Below are 15,438 nucleotides of genomic sequence, written 5' to 3'. Positions count from 1 at the left end.
GGTTCTTTCCATATCATCTCCTGTTAAAAATGGCCCTCCTTGGAGGAGGGAAAGAGAGAGGGAGAGAGAGGGAAGTGGTCCTCACAAAGTAGGGAAAGATACATGACATAGAAGACAAGGCCACAAGCTATTTGTTTTATGGTCTCCATGAAATAATAGACTCACCTTCCTTGCTACAACATGAAGCTAAAAAGAAGGCAATGGACATACTTCTCTGATCCCATTTCCAGATTGCCCCCTATCCACTTAACAATAACCAAACAAATAAATGATCTAAGCTTGTGAACTTACTTCACTTGTTTTTGAAGATCTTTTTGCAGACCCATTGTCTCCACAAGGCAGGGTCCACCCCTATCGATAACCATCCCATTTTTTTTTTTTTTTTTCTTATTTAGGATAGGTGCAAATGTGATACGTTTGTAATTTTATATTTAAATTTTTAGATAGTTTGATGAAAGAAAAAATCATTCTAAGAGTTATTAAATATGACAGTTCCTAAATTAAAAAAAAAAACATTATTAAAAAAATAAAAAGCATGACAACATTCATAACCTTTCATCCAATCAATAATAGACGATAAAAAACACTCTAACCACCAGCCCACCCTATCATCCAGTCAAGGTCTTGTGAATAAATCCGAATATGCATCCCCTGCAAACGAAGCATATTTGATTAAGCGTTACTGTTTTTCCCCTCCTAATAGTCGAACATGAAACCTCGGGAAAAATTACACCGTAATAGAACTTCCATGTTAACCCTTTTACCATCCAAGCGCCCGAAAGCTCTGTTTCGGAGCAAATTAGCAAAATTTTGTTTCCTTTGTCACGGTGCCACATTCTTGCACAGATAGCAAAGCACAAATGTGTGGCACAACTGAAACTAAGCCTTTTGGATAAGGCAGAACACTAAAAAAAGAATGTAGCTGGTCCAAATAGCATGTACTATGCTTGTATTATTTATTGAGTGTGTTTGTGTGGATGCTTTTGTAAAATAGATGAAGCTTCAGTGAGATTAAAAAAAAAAAAAATCAGTCATAGGTATTTTGAGACATTTAGAGTCAATAAAAGAATACAAACATTGATTCATTCATTCAACTTTTATGATTCAAGAATCCAAAATGAATACAGGGCACACACACAGAACCAATACATTGGTCCTTACAATTGGTGAGAACAACTAAAATACCAGTAAAAAAAACTGCTACAAGATGATTCAGGGCTATGTAACAGAATCTGTTAGTATAGTGTATATACAATATACACTAGTATGCCATTACCATGTCCTGTCTTGTCTATATGTTGCATCGATCATACCCTGAGAACCAAGAAGAGGGTTCTGCAAGTTTTGATAATTCACCTTCTTCGACATTACATAATGCCTCAAACTCACCTCGCCATCGCTGATCACCTGTATTAGTGGTCTCTCCAGCATCAGATTTCACTGCATCAGAGTCATCACAAGCGGGTCTTATTGCTTCTTTAGGCAAACGAGACTCAGCAAGTAACTGGTTCAATGAAATGATATCCTTCTCATATTTTTTCTTCATTTTATCAATCTGTTTATAAGCTTTCTCAGTTTCTTGTTCAGCATCCATAGCTTGCTTCTGCAATTTTTTGAAATTGACGAATCAGTTAAACATGTTTATTTATTTCTATATTTTTGGATACGCAAAATCAACAAATCAGATGGACCATTAAGTGTTGGGAATCACAACTATTGGTGAAAAAATTATGGTTCCATGTTTCAAATTACTAGGAATGATGGCACAATTAAGACATCACAATTGATAAACGTGGTCCATTGAAAGAAATAAATAAACAATCCCAAAACATATTTGAAGCAAATGAGTACATCAACTTTGATTGCTCAGAGTGTATCACATGCAAGCTCACAGTGTATCACATGCAAGCTAGCAAGCATGGACAATCCAAAATAGATGCCGTGCTCGTGTACCACACTATGGTGTGGACATGCATGTCAATGTGTCGAACAAACCATGTAGCAGGTCAATTTTTTATTATTATTTTTTTGCAGGACCAGTTGGGGGAAAATTCATGTACATGCATGTCCATCCATGTCTATGGACACGCCTCAAGACACCTTTATAGCTTTTTTTTGAGTTTTGAAAGGCTGGTTTGGGGTCAAAGTAAAATATACTAGCAAGTCTGTCCACTAAGCGAGTGAGAATTTTCAAGCTTCAGTATATTAATTAAATTATAGATGGCTAAGATGCTATGTAGGTCTAATGGCTCCAAGGGTTTAAAATGAACACGAGAACTCTTTAAAAAAATATAAAAACATATTGTGGCCACTGAAAAGAAGATTAGGAGTTCGATTAATTTGGTCATTTTATAAAATGTTGCAAGTCTGTTAATATCCATTTAATAAATTAAAAAAAGAGTCCTCAAAACTACGAAAATATCAATACAAAGCATATTTTATATAACAGAAAGCATATAACATGTAGAGAGATAGAGGGGGGGGCATATAACATGTAGAGAGATAGAGGGGGGGGAACACGAATCTTACTGGCATTTTGTTAGACGGAGTTTAAAGAGTCATTTAAATTGAAAAAATATTAAATCAGAACATGATTCAATATAAACAACTAAAAGGGTAAGGAAATGAAAATATTGTCGGCAGGATCAGCATTAACATCATCAGGATAGGGAAATGGTACACTGAGAATATCAAAATGACTGGCTAATTAGAAGGATATGCTTCAACACTTGAATTATGGTACTACTCGTAATATCAGCTGATATTTCCCCTGAAAACTTTGATACAAGGAATTCACTAACATCTACATGCTTTTTTTAAATCAAACCATGTGTGAGTATAACCAGCTCACGTGGATATAACTTTGTTTACAAAATATCAACTCAAGCCAATTGAATGTAGATAGGTTAAAATATCTGAAAACAATAATATTTATATAAAAAAAATTAAAAAGCTGTCAATGTATCCATAAACAAATATGTCCATGTAACAAACATGTAAAGGAAGTGCTTTTGACAGATTAATCAGAATTTATATTAACAAAGGCACATATTGATGATAATGGTGTGGGCACCTGAGATCTATCAATTCTCCCGGACAAGAAAATAAAAGATTTAATAACTACTATTTGACTTTCTCGGTGATACTCCTATAAAACCCACCATCCATATCAGTTTGATATTCAGCCTATGAACCCACCGTATCATTTATCAGTTTGCTAGCAACAGATTATGCAGTAAATGCATCACAGAATGCAGAGAAAATGACTTAACACATATTTTTAATCATCTCCAAGCCATCCAAATATTCTTTTTCATGATCATAGTGAATAAAATTTTAAATCATCCGAAGTAAAATATAGAAAAGAAATGAGAAACAAACATAGAAAAAGTACAAGAAAGCATATGAACATACATGAACGAAGGAAATTGTGAATATCAACAGAGAAAAGAAACGCAGCTAATTCCAAACTCACCTGGGTAGCAGCAACAGCTTCTTCTGCTTCTTTAAGACGCACAAGTAGTTCACCAGCAGCCTGCACAGCCTCAGCAGTATCCCTCAGTTGGGCCTGCAAACCTTTATTCTCATCCCTGAAATATCGCCTCTCTTTTTCTCTTTCCACTTTTAGTGCTGAGATTTCTGCAGCAAGAGCATTTATAAACTTAGATTCAGCACCCCTCACTCCTGCTTTGGCAGCTGCTTTCTTGACATCTTCTATTCCATCTTGAATGTTCCTATGCCTCATAAGCAAATGAATATGTTTCTCCTCAAGATCTGCATACTGTTCAAGCATGCGTGCATGGCCCTCCATTGCCATCTGTATTGCTTCCTTCAGCTCTTCTGAGCATTTCTTCTCCAAATCCAGTTCATGCTTCCACTTCTCAGCTAGAGAACGGCTAGCTTCAAGGTCAATCTTCAATTCTTCAGCAATATAATTCCACTTGCTCTCTGCTTCCATCCAACGAATTCTCTCCTGTTCAAGTTTCTGTTCAGCACTCTCTTCAGTTGACTCTGGAATTGTGCACAAAGTTGGAGCCACACTGGGCTCGCTTGAATAGGTTAACTGCAGGATAGGACCTTGTTTTCGAGCTGACATTGGTGCAGAGTCTATATAATAATGCAGCTGGTTTCTTAGATCTTGAATCTCTTCCAACAACACGTCCTTCTCGCCCATATGAAAGAAGTTCTTGTATTGCTCCAGCTCATCTTGAACTCTTTTTAACTCAATTTTTGTCCTCAAAACTTCTGGATGGTTTTCATATTTTTCCTTCAGAAGCTATAAAAACAAGATGGGCGATGGATGAATAAAATAAAAATAGAAAAATTACTGGCCTTAAAATATCAAAATATTGGCTGTCAAACTGAAAAAGAAAATGCATACCTCATGCTCAATCTTTAGTGATACTAACTCATCCTCTCTGAACTCCTCGGTAGTTAAAATGCCATCCATCAGGCTCTCAAGGCGTACAATTTTATCTTCCCGTGTCTGTCCAATAATCTCATTGCATTCCCTCTCATGCTTGTACTGTTGGACCTGTAATGGCCAGAAGAGATCAAATAGAAAGAAAGGTTGCATAATGGTTCTAGTTGGCTGCTTCCGAACTTGAATGAAACCTACCAAACGATTAAGTTGCATAATTTCAGAAGTTTGTTTGGCACTAAACTCTTCTAATGCCATCTCTCTACGAATAGCTCCCACCAAGACTTTTTTTACTGCCTGCAGGATGATACAAATGTCAAACCATCATGCACAGGAACAATGAAGAACAAACACAAGTACTAACATTCCTATAGATGCCTTCAGACATACTTTCGGAACTAGCTTCTTAGATTTGTCCACCGACGGTAATCCATCCACAGGTACTAACTGCAAATTTGAAGTGTCATTCGCATCTTTGATCTCTTGCGGAGAATTTCCACTCTTGCATTTACTACACAAGAACACCAATAAATCCTCTTCTGGTAACTCATTTTGAGGAAGAGTTTGTACACCCACATCAACTTTGTCAATTGGTAAAATTGGCTTAATATCAGCAGGTTTATATGAAAATCTGAATGATGAACGCCTCAAAGCAGAACTCTGTCGATGACTATCGATAATTTCAAGACCACGGTGCAGACTAGCAGCCAAATATTCAGTTGGTGGAAAACCACTTCTACTTGATTTTGTCGACTGAGAATTCAGACAGCTGCTTTTTGAGGCCTTTGCAAAAGATATATGTACAGCCTCTGAGCCTAACTCATCATCATCCCTGAGATCTTTCCGGGAAGGAGTTAATACGGATGAATTCCTAAGGCTTTTCCTGCTGTTGTCATTAACTCTTGGTGAAACACTGGGTGTGGGTGACTTAAGAATTGGGGGTATTTCACATGGAACTAGGCTGAGGTTAGAAGGAGCAATATGATTGTCACAGCCATTTGGAGAAGTACCAGACACACCTTTTACTGCATTATCTGCAGAAGTTTGACCTGCTGGCTTCGAACATAGGTGTGTGGGACTATTCCCCACTGGCTTACTTGGTGATTCTTCATTCAGCAAATTACTAATAGATGAGGTGAGAGACTCCTGACAGGGCTTCCCAAAAGAATCTTTGTCACTTGCTTCACCATGCTTGTCAACTTGGTCAGATATTTCTTCCTCCATAATGACATCTATGTCCTTCGAGCCTTGATTTTCAATACAAGAACTTTCAGATGTATCTGGCTGAGGCTCCCCAGAAGTTCCTTCTTTGCAGGCTGTATGTTGTGAGTCCAACTGTTCAGTTTCTAGATTGCTCACATCCATGGCATTGTTTGCTTCACTGTCTTCTGACTGAACACCAAATTGATCAGCATCCTCAATAATTTCCATTTCTTCATCACTGTCATCATCTATGTGAGGTAACGTCATTGGACGATTAAGGCTAAATTTCAAGAGATTTAAGCTTCTACGGGCATTCCACCCTGTTGAATAACCTCCATTTGGGTCAGTTTGGTTGCCATTTGCCTTCATGCGAAGCAGTTCATCCTGTCAAAAACATCTAGTAAGTCTTCAAATGCTTGATGCAACTGGCAACGGATCTACCACTAAAAATGGAAAATTAAACCAAAAATAAAGCATGTAGAATATACCTTCAATTGCCGTATCACTTCACGCAAGAAATTTACATCATCCTGCATTACTTCATTAACGACTGCCTTGTTCTTGATAGCCTTTGCACGCTGGGCAAATCTCAGTGTGCTTAAAGTCTCACTCTTACAGCTGCATTGTTAATCCACATCAATTTCCACATAATAGATAGCTAGCTAGCTTGATAGATAGATAGATAGATAGATAGATAGATAGATAGATAGATAGAAAGACAGTGAGAAAGTGGGCAACGCATCACCTTTGCGTAGGAGAAATAGCACAGACCATTGCAAGTTTTGCATTTCCACCAAGAGATTCCTGCAATAAGAATGTTAACCTGGAATCTCTGTAGGGAATGTGCCTCTGCTTTCCTGTTTGGGAAACTTCTGCAAGAATGTTTATCAAGTTCCTGCAAAGCTCATAGATAATGGCAATCAGTACACCAGACAAATCACTGTATCTTGATACTAGCTAGTTCAGAACAAAACTTCTATATATTAATTTTACATGCATCACCTCTTTTTGGGATCATTAACAAGTTGACATCAGAATACACATTAACAAAGACCAAGAGTATTTCTCAGAACATCTTTCATAACAAGAAATCTTGTACTAGACAGAGAAGGCCTCTTTTTTTCTACAGTTGTTTCAGTGAAATGCTAGCCTGTGTTCCAAACAATATGATATAGCCTTCTAAAATTAACTGCAAAGTGCTACTTTTCAGCTTTGAGAATATACGACCAGTGCTTCTCCTACCTATCAATGTAAAATGGTTTTTGCTTCGAAAAGAAAGCTAAGGGTCTTCTGAAATGCTACACCAAACAGCACCTTAATTTCCCTTGCAGCATATTTAAGGTTTTTTTTTTCTCAGGAATACACAGCTTTAATATCCTTTAGCACTTTCCTCCACATAATGCCATCTGTATTTACCTTAAATGCTCATCATTTAATCCAATGGGAAATAAATTTTTTAAACTACAGAAAGATCTCTGATTATTAACCAAAGAAAGATCTCCAGCAAAAATACCGAGCATAACAGAATTTCTCCTTCCTACATTATTCGGTAGATTTACCTGCACAACTTCCCTGATGAACTCTTCCTTCAGGGCAACCATCAAAAGAACTAACTAAATCTGAAGGCAGACAGCTTTGTTGCTACCTCCTTATCATGTATGTACCGACATGAATACAATCCACAAGATTAATTTTTCATCTTGACAGGACTGCTAAGCTACAAGAAGTTTGATAACTTCCATCCGACTAAGAGTCATGCTGCTACCTTATTTTGTACAGTGGGACCAATATGACAGCCCCCAGAACATCTATGTAAAAGCCAGGTTACATTAAAACTATACCTTCATCCTTGACCAAGAAAACACATTCTATTCACAAATAGATAGTTACATCACTCCATCTACACACCATGGAAAAAATATAAACCTCACAGTATACTTTTTTTTACTATTATATATGCTTGTGCAATTTGCATCTCTAAGACCTTAATTTATCAGAAAACAGAAGAAAAGTTTTGTCAATTATTCAAGAACTGCCACTAGAGAGCCTGTTTGATTGTGTTTTCATTTTCTCAGTTTTCATATTTCATTTTTGCTTTTCATATTTTCTAAACAAAACAATGAAAAGTTTGAAAATACTCGTCATTTTCATTTTTATTCGAAAACAATGTTTGATGTTTCCTAAAAAGTGGGATGTTTTCAGAAAAAATTTCCCAAAAGGCAAAAGCAATTTTTACAAACAAGCTCGCCAAACAAGTTTTCTGTGTTTTTCTGGAAAATAAAAACAGAAAATTAAAAATGAAAACACAACCAAACAGGCCCTAATCTTTTGACCTCCAACATTGATCTAGAATTTCAACACATTGAAGTTCAAAACCAACACATTGCAGCTAGTAGTACATCCATGAGGGATGATGGATCATCAAAGAACAACTGTCACACAATTGTGATCATCTCCAAATACAAAATTGTGTATTCTAGCAAAGCGAATTTTTTTGTTTTTTTGTTTTTTTTTTTTTTTAAATAAGAAGTTGCATTCACAACCACACACACTCTATGCATAAGCAAGCTATGGAATACATACACCGCTTCCGACACTTGTCAAACACGGACATGCACTAAACATGCAATGGACAAGCATCAGACATGCGAATTGGAGTCTTCCAATTTTTTTGCTCGAACACATTGGGACACACTACGGACATGCTGGAGACATGTTGGGGACAAGCTCGAGGGTCAAAACTAAATTTTAAAACATTTAAGTGGGGTTCAAAGGTTTTTTTTTTTTTTTTTTGAGTAGTAAACTTGACTTCTAATTGAAAGAATGTTAATTCAATGACACAAAATTTCTCGACTTTTATTTTTATGTATAACTTATAAGATACCCTTCTGTGTTTATAGTTGTAACTGTGATTGTTATGTTACAGAATATGTGGTTATTCAATTTTAGTTAGTGTTAGGTCACATTATTTCATTATGTTTGGATGAAACAGTCAAATATATAACATGTAATAAATATATATTTATATATTTTTGTGTGTCTCTCTTGCATGTCGTGTCCTGCATTTTTATGAGAATTTGCATATTTGCATGTCTATGTGTCATGTCACGTGTCTATGTCCATGCTTCATAGGCCTGTTGTGTTGTGTGTTTATAGTATTTACAATTACAATGCTATATGTAATGACTGTAATGTTATTCATAACAAGATTAACATCATTCACGCATTGAATTTCTAATATGACCATTTCTACTTATTTATCATGCTCAAGAAACTTTGCATATTCTAAGATAATACAAAACCCCATACCCAAGCTGTGAAAGCGATCGATTGATATTCCCCGCTTCCTTCAAGCGTTCACCAGCTGCACCTGTTAATTTCTGTCTTTCTGAACCAGCAAGATCAACGAGGTTTATTCTGCTTGTTTTGAAGCAGCTTAAACCGTTTGCCACACTCTATAAAATTTGAAAATTTTAGTTTAGGCGGCATTTAGCGTGCATAAATATGGAAAAATAAAATAAAAGAAAGACATCATATCCAAAAGATTGCCATCAAGTTAGTAAGGGATGTCTATGTAATATCATAATCCAATTTTTTATACCCTCTAAGAAACTTCTAAACCACAAACCAACCAAACATTTCAGTAGCAAAGTGGTATAAAAAAATAAAATGTCTATTACCTTGTATCGTGATTCAACAACACAAGTAAATACACTATGTGAACGGGAACTCTCAGCATTTATACTTGTTGCACCAGTCCTCCTGTTTGATAATCCCTGCATCATTTACCTAGCAATTATGAACATCATGTCTAAAAACATTATCTAGTCGAAAACTTGCAAATTGCAATATGTAAAGCATCCCCCCCCCCCCCCCCCCCCCCCCCAAAAAAAAAAAAAAAAAAAAATCAAATAAAATATAAATACAAGAATAAAGACATCATATTTGAATAGATTTGTCAAATTAAAAGAAATCATATCTAAATCTAGTCCAATAGATCATCTTAAATCAATTCAAAACAGCTACAAACAGTAGCCAAAAAAAATATATAGGTTATTGCATTTCAACATTTCACCTTTGATAAATTTTTAAGTATACCCACCAACCAGGGCCTGAGCTATCAAGAAAAGCAATCTATTACGACGCTACAGTTCAAATGATTCTCCCCAGAAAATTCTGTATATTATGCAACATGACAGAGGCAGAAAGATTACACTAACCTTTATTAGAAGTTGTGTTACATCCTTCATTGTAGATACACACTCCTCTGTCAAATTCTCAACATAGACACCAGATTTGACATCTTCTCTTATCTATAAAGGAAACCCAATGGAAACTTAAGCAAACATATAACCATGGAACAAAATCAAACAAAATAAGTGAAATAACTAACACTTTACCTGGAGGTTTCTTTGGCTCGGATCCAACAAATCAGTGATTTGTTCATTGTATATCTGTACATAAAAAATAAAAATAAAAATAAAAAAATTAAAGGATTAAGTGGATCAAGTAATTAACCTAATTATGTCCAATTTATGCAAAGAACTTAACCTCAAGAAAAGAACAGCGACACTGATACATTAGTTGCTGCTTGTCAGCATGCTTAATTTGCTCCTACAAAAAAATAAAAGTGAAAGCACAAAAATTATAAAAATACTATTTAATGTTACCATCAATGAGTTAGAAATGAAGAGCATAGAGCCACACCTCATCTATGCGGGCAAAAAGTCGCTCAAAAACAAGAGGCGTTAAGCCCTGTTGATCACTTGATAGGTTTTCTCCCAACAAGGCATTGGCAGGTCCCCACATTGTATAAGTCTTTCCGCTACCAGTCTAAAACAATTAAATTTGAAATTCTGGAATAAATATAAATAGCACCTTTCCCAGTGGAAAAATGTATTATTCTTGGTCGTGTGCATACGTGTCTGTACAAAAATTTAAGGAAAATTAAACAGAAGATACCTGTCCATATGCAAAAACAGAGCTGTTAAACCCGGCAAGGCAATTTTCAACAAGAGGAGCTCCAACAAGCTGGAATATATCTAGCTGAAAAGTACATAATTAAAAGGAAAATTTCAAGTGTTTTATTAGACATAAATGTATTCGCTAGCTCACAGAAAAATTATCAAAAAAAAAAAAAAATTAGGTCTTGCCTGTGTTGAATTAGTGTCAGCAACAGAATCAAATGTAAATGTCTGTCCAAGGATGGACAAAGAATCATTAGCTGTTTTCTGAACTATCAAATCTCCTTCTTCCTCGTCCTTACTTGGTGGCCGCATTCGCACTATAACCTAATTTATGTAACAATTACAACAAGAATCAGAAAAGATTGTTTAATTAATGGTTGGTTGCCCAGAAAACACCAAAAGAACAAGAAACAAAAATTATGAATCCAACGATTTTAATCGTCAGGCACTTCAAACACTAGTAACAATTACACTAAACAAATAAGATTCAGAATTTTGTTTTCTTTTGTTTTTCCAACTTATTCTTGGGAATCAAACAAAGGTAACAAAAATTCAAAAGCATAAAAATTTAGATTTTCAGCATGAATAACATAGAGCATAAGGGCATCTCCAATCCTTGACTCAAACCGAAATCAAATTTAAATTTGGGTAAAAATTACTCAAAACACCCTCCACTGCTTCCCCCAAACTTATACCAAATTGAGTTTTACTCAATTTTTTATCCAAATCAAAGAAACTCAAATGTTTACTCAAAATTTTCAAAGTAATTTTGTAATTCTCAAATTTAACACTCTGCCAACAGTGAAACTTTTAGTCAAATTTATGATCAAATCAAAGTTTGGCCAATAGAGTGGCTCATACCATATAAAGCTTCTACTCAAATTTGAGTAAAATTTTGAGTAAGGGTTGGAGATGACCTAAAATTCAAAATTTCAATTCATTTTCCTAATTTTAACCGAACTGTAAACAAAATTCAAGACAAAAAGCTTTCAAAATTAGTAGGGTTTGAAAGAAACACTACCTTTACTCCAGTATCAGAAGATCCAGGAAGTCCGTTCTCGGGGATGGACTCGATGCTTAACTTCCGCTTCAGAGGGTTCGAAGACGGTGGCCTCGGCGGAAGCGGACTCTTGATCTTACCTACTGCCGCCGGCGATGGTTTTCCGGCGACCAACGGAGAATCCAGCATTGCATTCGGATCCAACGGCGGAGCGTTCTCTTTCGACGATTTATGCTTGCGAGAAGAAGAAGAAGCAGATCTCTGCTTCACAGAACTAGGGTTCGGAGACGTTGCGGATTCCGAAGACGGGTGGTTCTCTCTCAAGATCGCATTTCTTGGTTGCATAAAGTGCTTCATCGTTTGCAAGAGTCTAGAGAGAGAAAGTAGAGAGAGAGAGAGAGAGAGAGAGAGAGAGTAGGGTTGGATCAGCCAATTGAAGAGCCAAGGTAGCGAGAGAAAGAGTTGAGGAATAGAGAGAGAGAGAGAGAGAGAGAGAGAGAGAAATGTAGCCGTTGGAAGGGTTTGAGAGGGGCTGAATTTGAATCGGAGTTTCAGAGAATGGCCAACCTGGGGTATATATGCCAAAGGTGATTTGAGTAATGAATGAATAAAATAAATAAAGAAATAAATTATGTTTAAATTAAAAGTTTTGAAAAAAATATAATGTACCCCATGGTTTTCGTTTAATTACAAATCAACAGAATTGGTTCACACTAATAAGGCACTGGCCATGTTTGGTATAATTGTTAACGTAGATTGTAACTTATAACTTAATAGATTATAGATTCTAAATTTAATCAAAAGTGATTAATCTGTTTTGTATAAATATTATATTATAAATTTAGATTGTTGAGTAGTGTTTGTTAAATATTCTATAATGTACTTTTTACTATGTAAATATCTTTTTTACCCATGTCTAAATTATTATTTTTTTGTTAGATCTTGACCCAATCAAGGAGCTCGTCAGACTGATCTTCACCCATCGCCATCGCCGACATTGAACTGATCTTCGTGATGGCAATCAAGGTTGTGATGATGGACTATTCTTCGTAGCCGGACCTTTTTCTCAACCATGAACTAATCTTCGCCATCACTAAGAGATGGCTCCAAGAGGATGAGAGAGAGAGAGAGAGAGAGAGAGAGAGAGAGAGAAAGAGAATAAACCTCGCTGGAGTAGACCATATCCAGACCATCTCGTTTTTTGGCCATGGATTGATCTTTGCGATCGCCAAGAGACAGCTTTAAGAGAATAAGAGAGAGAGAGAGAACCTTGCTAGAGCAAACTAGATCTAGAACACCGAACAAAGCACGATCCGCCATAGCCAGAGTAGAAACAGAGCAGAACCCTTACCAAAACCCTAGCCTAAAATTGCCATCTCTCGTTGAGTGAGACAAAATTTCGATGAGTTATAAGTATATATAGTGGCATAATAGTAAATATGTAGAAAGATTATGGATATTTAAGTAAAAATGATACTCCACCGCATAATCCAAGAAGCAGAAACGACGTTTCATTGCTTTTGAGAAACAGATTAACATAGGCTACAAAAAGCTGAAAAAAAACAAAAACTAACACTGAAAATTCATACCAAATAGTCTAAAATAACTTTCTTAAGCTAGAATCCATAATCTGTCTCAAAAAATGGGCACCAAACACCGCACTGTTTGTAAATTAGTAGTTCTTTAAATGTTTCAGTTGGTTCACACTAATAAGGCACTGATATATTTCTTGAAATGTTTAAATTTCACTCTATCAATATTTTTTTAATCGATAAAAAATAAAATCTTAAAATAATTGAGAAATAAAAAAGGTGCAATTGATTCATCTAAATTCACACACATACAAACAAAATTCGCAAGAAGATTCTTGGATCTAAGACATGAAAAGTGAGTAGGGATTACAATACTAGAGTAGGAAAGATGAGGTAGAGCTATAAGAGAAAAATGAAGATATGGATGCCAGCTTGGAAAGAAGAAGAATGTGTAGTGATAATAGTGCTAAAAATAGAAAAGGGGCACTGAGATAACTAGAGAAGTTCATCGTCCTTTAGGCAACCAGGTTGATCAAAACCCAACTCAAGCCTCATTTGGCATGCAACAGTTTTAGTCTAAAAATTAAAAAAAACCAAAAAGCCTATAACTTATATTAAAAAGTCAAAGATTCTCTTCTCTCTACATTTTGCACATATTTTTGTAAAAAACCAAAATGTCATTCCAAACATACTAATTTTTTTTTACCTTATATTTTAGTCAAAAAGTCAAAAAATTACTAAAATAACTTATTCCCAAACGAGACCTCAAGGTCATCTTCTTTGCAAATTTAACACACGAGTTGTTATTGCCTAGGTAGGAAATAATAGTAGGGATGACACGTTTCGGATTCAAGAGGTGGTGGTGTTAGTTGAGTTATAATGGAGAAAGAGATGTTAATTTTTAGCTCACTGTCCACTTCTAATTGTTTTGGTTTTGATATTTTCAATTTCGTATTGGGTTTGGATTTGTCAAAATACTAATTAAGTTTACTTGGATTTTGTTTTCGACTTTCTAAAACTTTGTTTTTAGTATTTATTTTTTATTTTTTATTATTGGTTTTAAATTGGATTACAAGGAAACAAACTTGCTAAGCATTTATCTTCTTAACTATCTTGCTTATTTAGTTAGAATTTTAGTTTGTTATGATAATAAATTACTTTTAATCATGCTCTAAGTTAATTACCGTCATGTATAAATTAAGTATATGTCAATGTTAATTTTGTTTTTAAAATGTTACTAGTGAAGTTGGTTGCATGCAAGTGAGTGCCCAATATAAGTTGCAGAGTTCTTTTTTCATTTTAGTTAACACCGATTGCTCACCCGATGATGAATGCATACGCTTGTCCAAATACTCGATGTCCTCAGCAGGAAACCTCAATTTTGAGCCTCAAAAGAACCACAACCTTTGCGCCTTGTTTTTGGACCAAAACAATAGTTTTTTAAGTCGGACTATCTGGGTGCCTGCAGACCCACTAGTGACTCCAGGCGCCCACTATTAGTGGCCGGCCACCCCTTTTAGTGGCATGCCAGCCACTTATGCCTGCAAAGCCACTTGTTACTCCAATCGCCCATTATTAGTGGCATGCCGACCACATGTGTAAGATTTTAGATTTTTTTGCCAACTATGCCAACTGTCTCCACAAGTGCATGTATGATACCAGCTATATGTATACTGATATTTCTAAGAGCCAAACCTAATTTTCTATATATACTTGACCCTCTCTCATAATTTAGGGTTAGAAAAAATTTTGGAACAAAAGTTTGGAAAATATTTCTCTCTCCCTTGCAACTTTTATACCCTTTGGTTAGACACTCTAAACCAAGCCTTGAGGGTTCTTTACTGAGGTGTTTGAGGTTGTATTTTAGCTCTTGAGAGTGTGAAATTGTTGGTTTGTAACTCAAAAGAGTACTTCTCTTCAAGAGGTATAATTCTTAGCTTTCTTACTGTCACGACCCCATTCCGCCCCTAGTAGAATAATGTCGTGATGGCCAGTAATCCGAGATTATCGAAGGCCAACTTACAAGGATTCACACACAATCAGAGTATACATATGGGGCTTACATGTGCGGAAGCAATATATTTAAATCTAATTAGTCCATAAGAGTTGTGCATAGATTAAATGGAATGACATACATTTCAACATGGTTTACAACTTGAATACAATAAAATAAAGGTACATGTTACATCTTGATCAAAAGGCTTCTCAAGCCGAAATATACAAAAGACATGTAATACAAGCTAAGAAGCATAATCTTCAAGACGCTAGCCAAAAACATGAACCCAAAACATCTTGCAAAACACATCTAGGCGTCAC

The 15,438-nt window shown here is 35.7% G+C and overlaps 1 protein-coding gene across 1 annotated transcript; it reads right to left on the bottom strand.

The window, feature by feature from the left end:
* Positions 1-1,061: 1,061 nt before the first annotated feature.
* On the bottom strand, positions 1,062-12,174 carry LOC114276999 (kinesin-like protein KIN-12B). The gene is made up of 16 exons (XM_028218823.2): positions 11,612-12,174; positions 10,777-10,914; positions 10,586-10,669; positions 10,331-10,456; positions 10,175-10,237; positions 10,024-10,077; positions 9,844-9,936; positions 9,304-9,399; positions 8,933-9,078; positions 6,369-6,518; positions 6,112-6,241; positions 4,811-6,007; positions 4,619-4,717; positions 4,382-4,534; positions 3,476-4,276; positions 1,062-1,603 (listed from the first exon to the last, which is right to left on the bottom strand). Exons 1-16 carry the CDS (start codon positions 11,945-11,947, stop codon positions 1,292-1,294), a joined length of 3,978 nt encoding a protein of 1,325 aa, XP_028074624.2. The 5' UTR covers positions 11,948-12,174; the 3' UTR covers positions 1,062-1,291.
* Positions 12,175-15,438: the final 3,264 nt, after the last annotated feature.

This window comes from Camellia sinensis, chromosome 7, assembly GCF_055761805.1.
Source record: "Camellia sinensis isolate YWXY chromosome 7, ASM5576180v1, whole genome shotgun sequence".
In the NCBI taxonomy this organism is placed as follows: Eukaryota; Viridiplantae; Streptophyta; class Magnoliopsida; order Ericales; family Theaceae; genus Camellia; species Camellia sinensis.
This window is presented reverse-complemented; position numbering and strand designations above follow the sequence as displayed.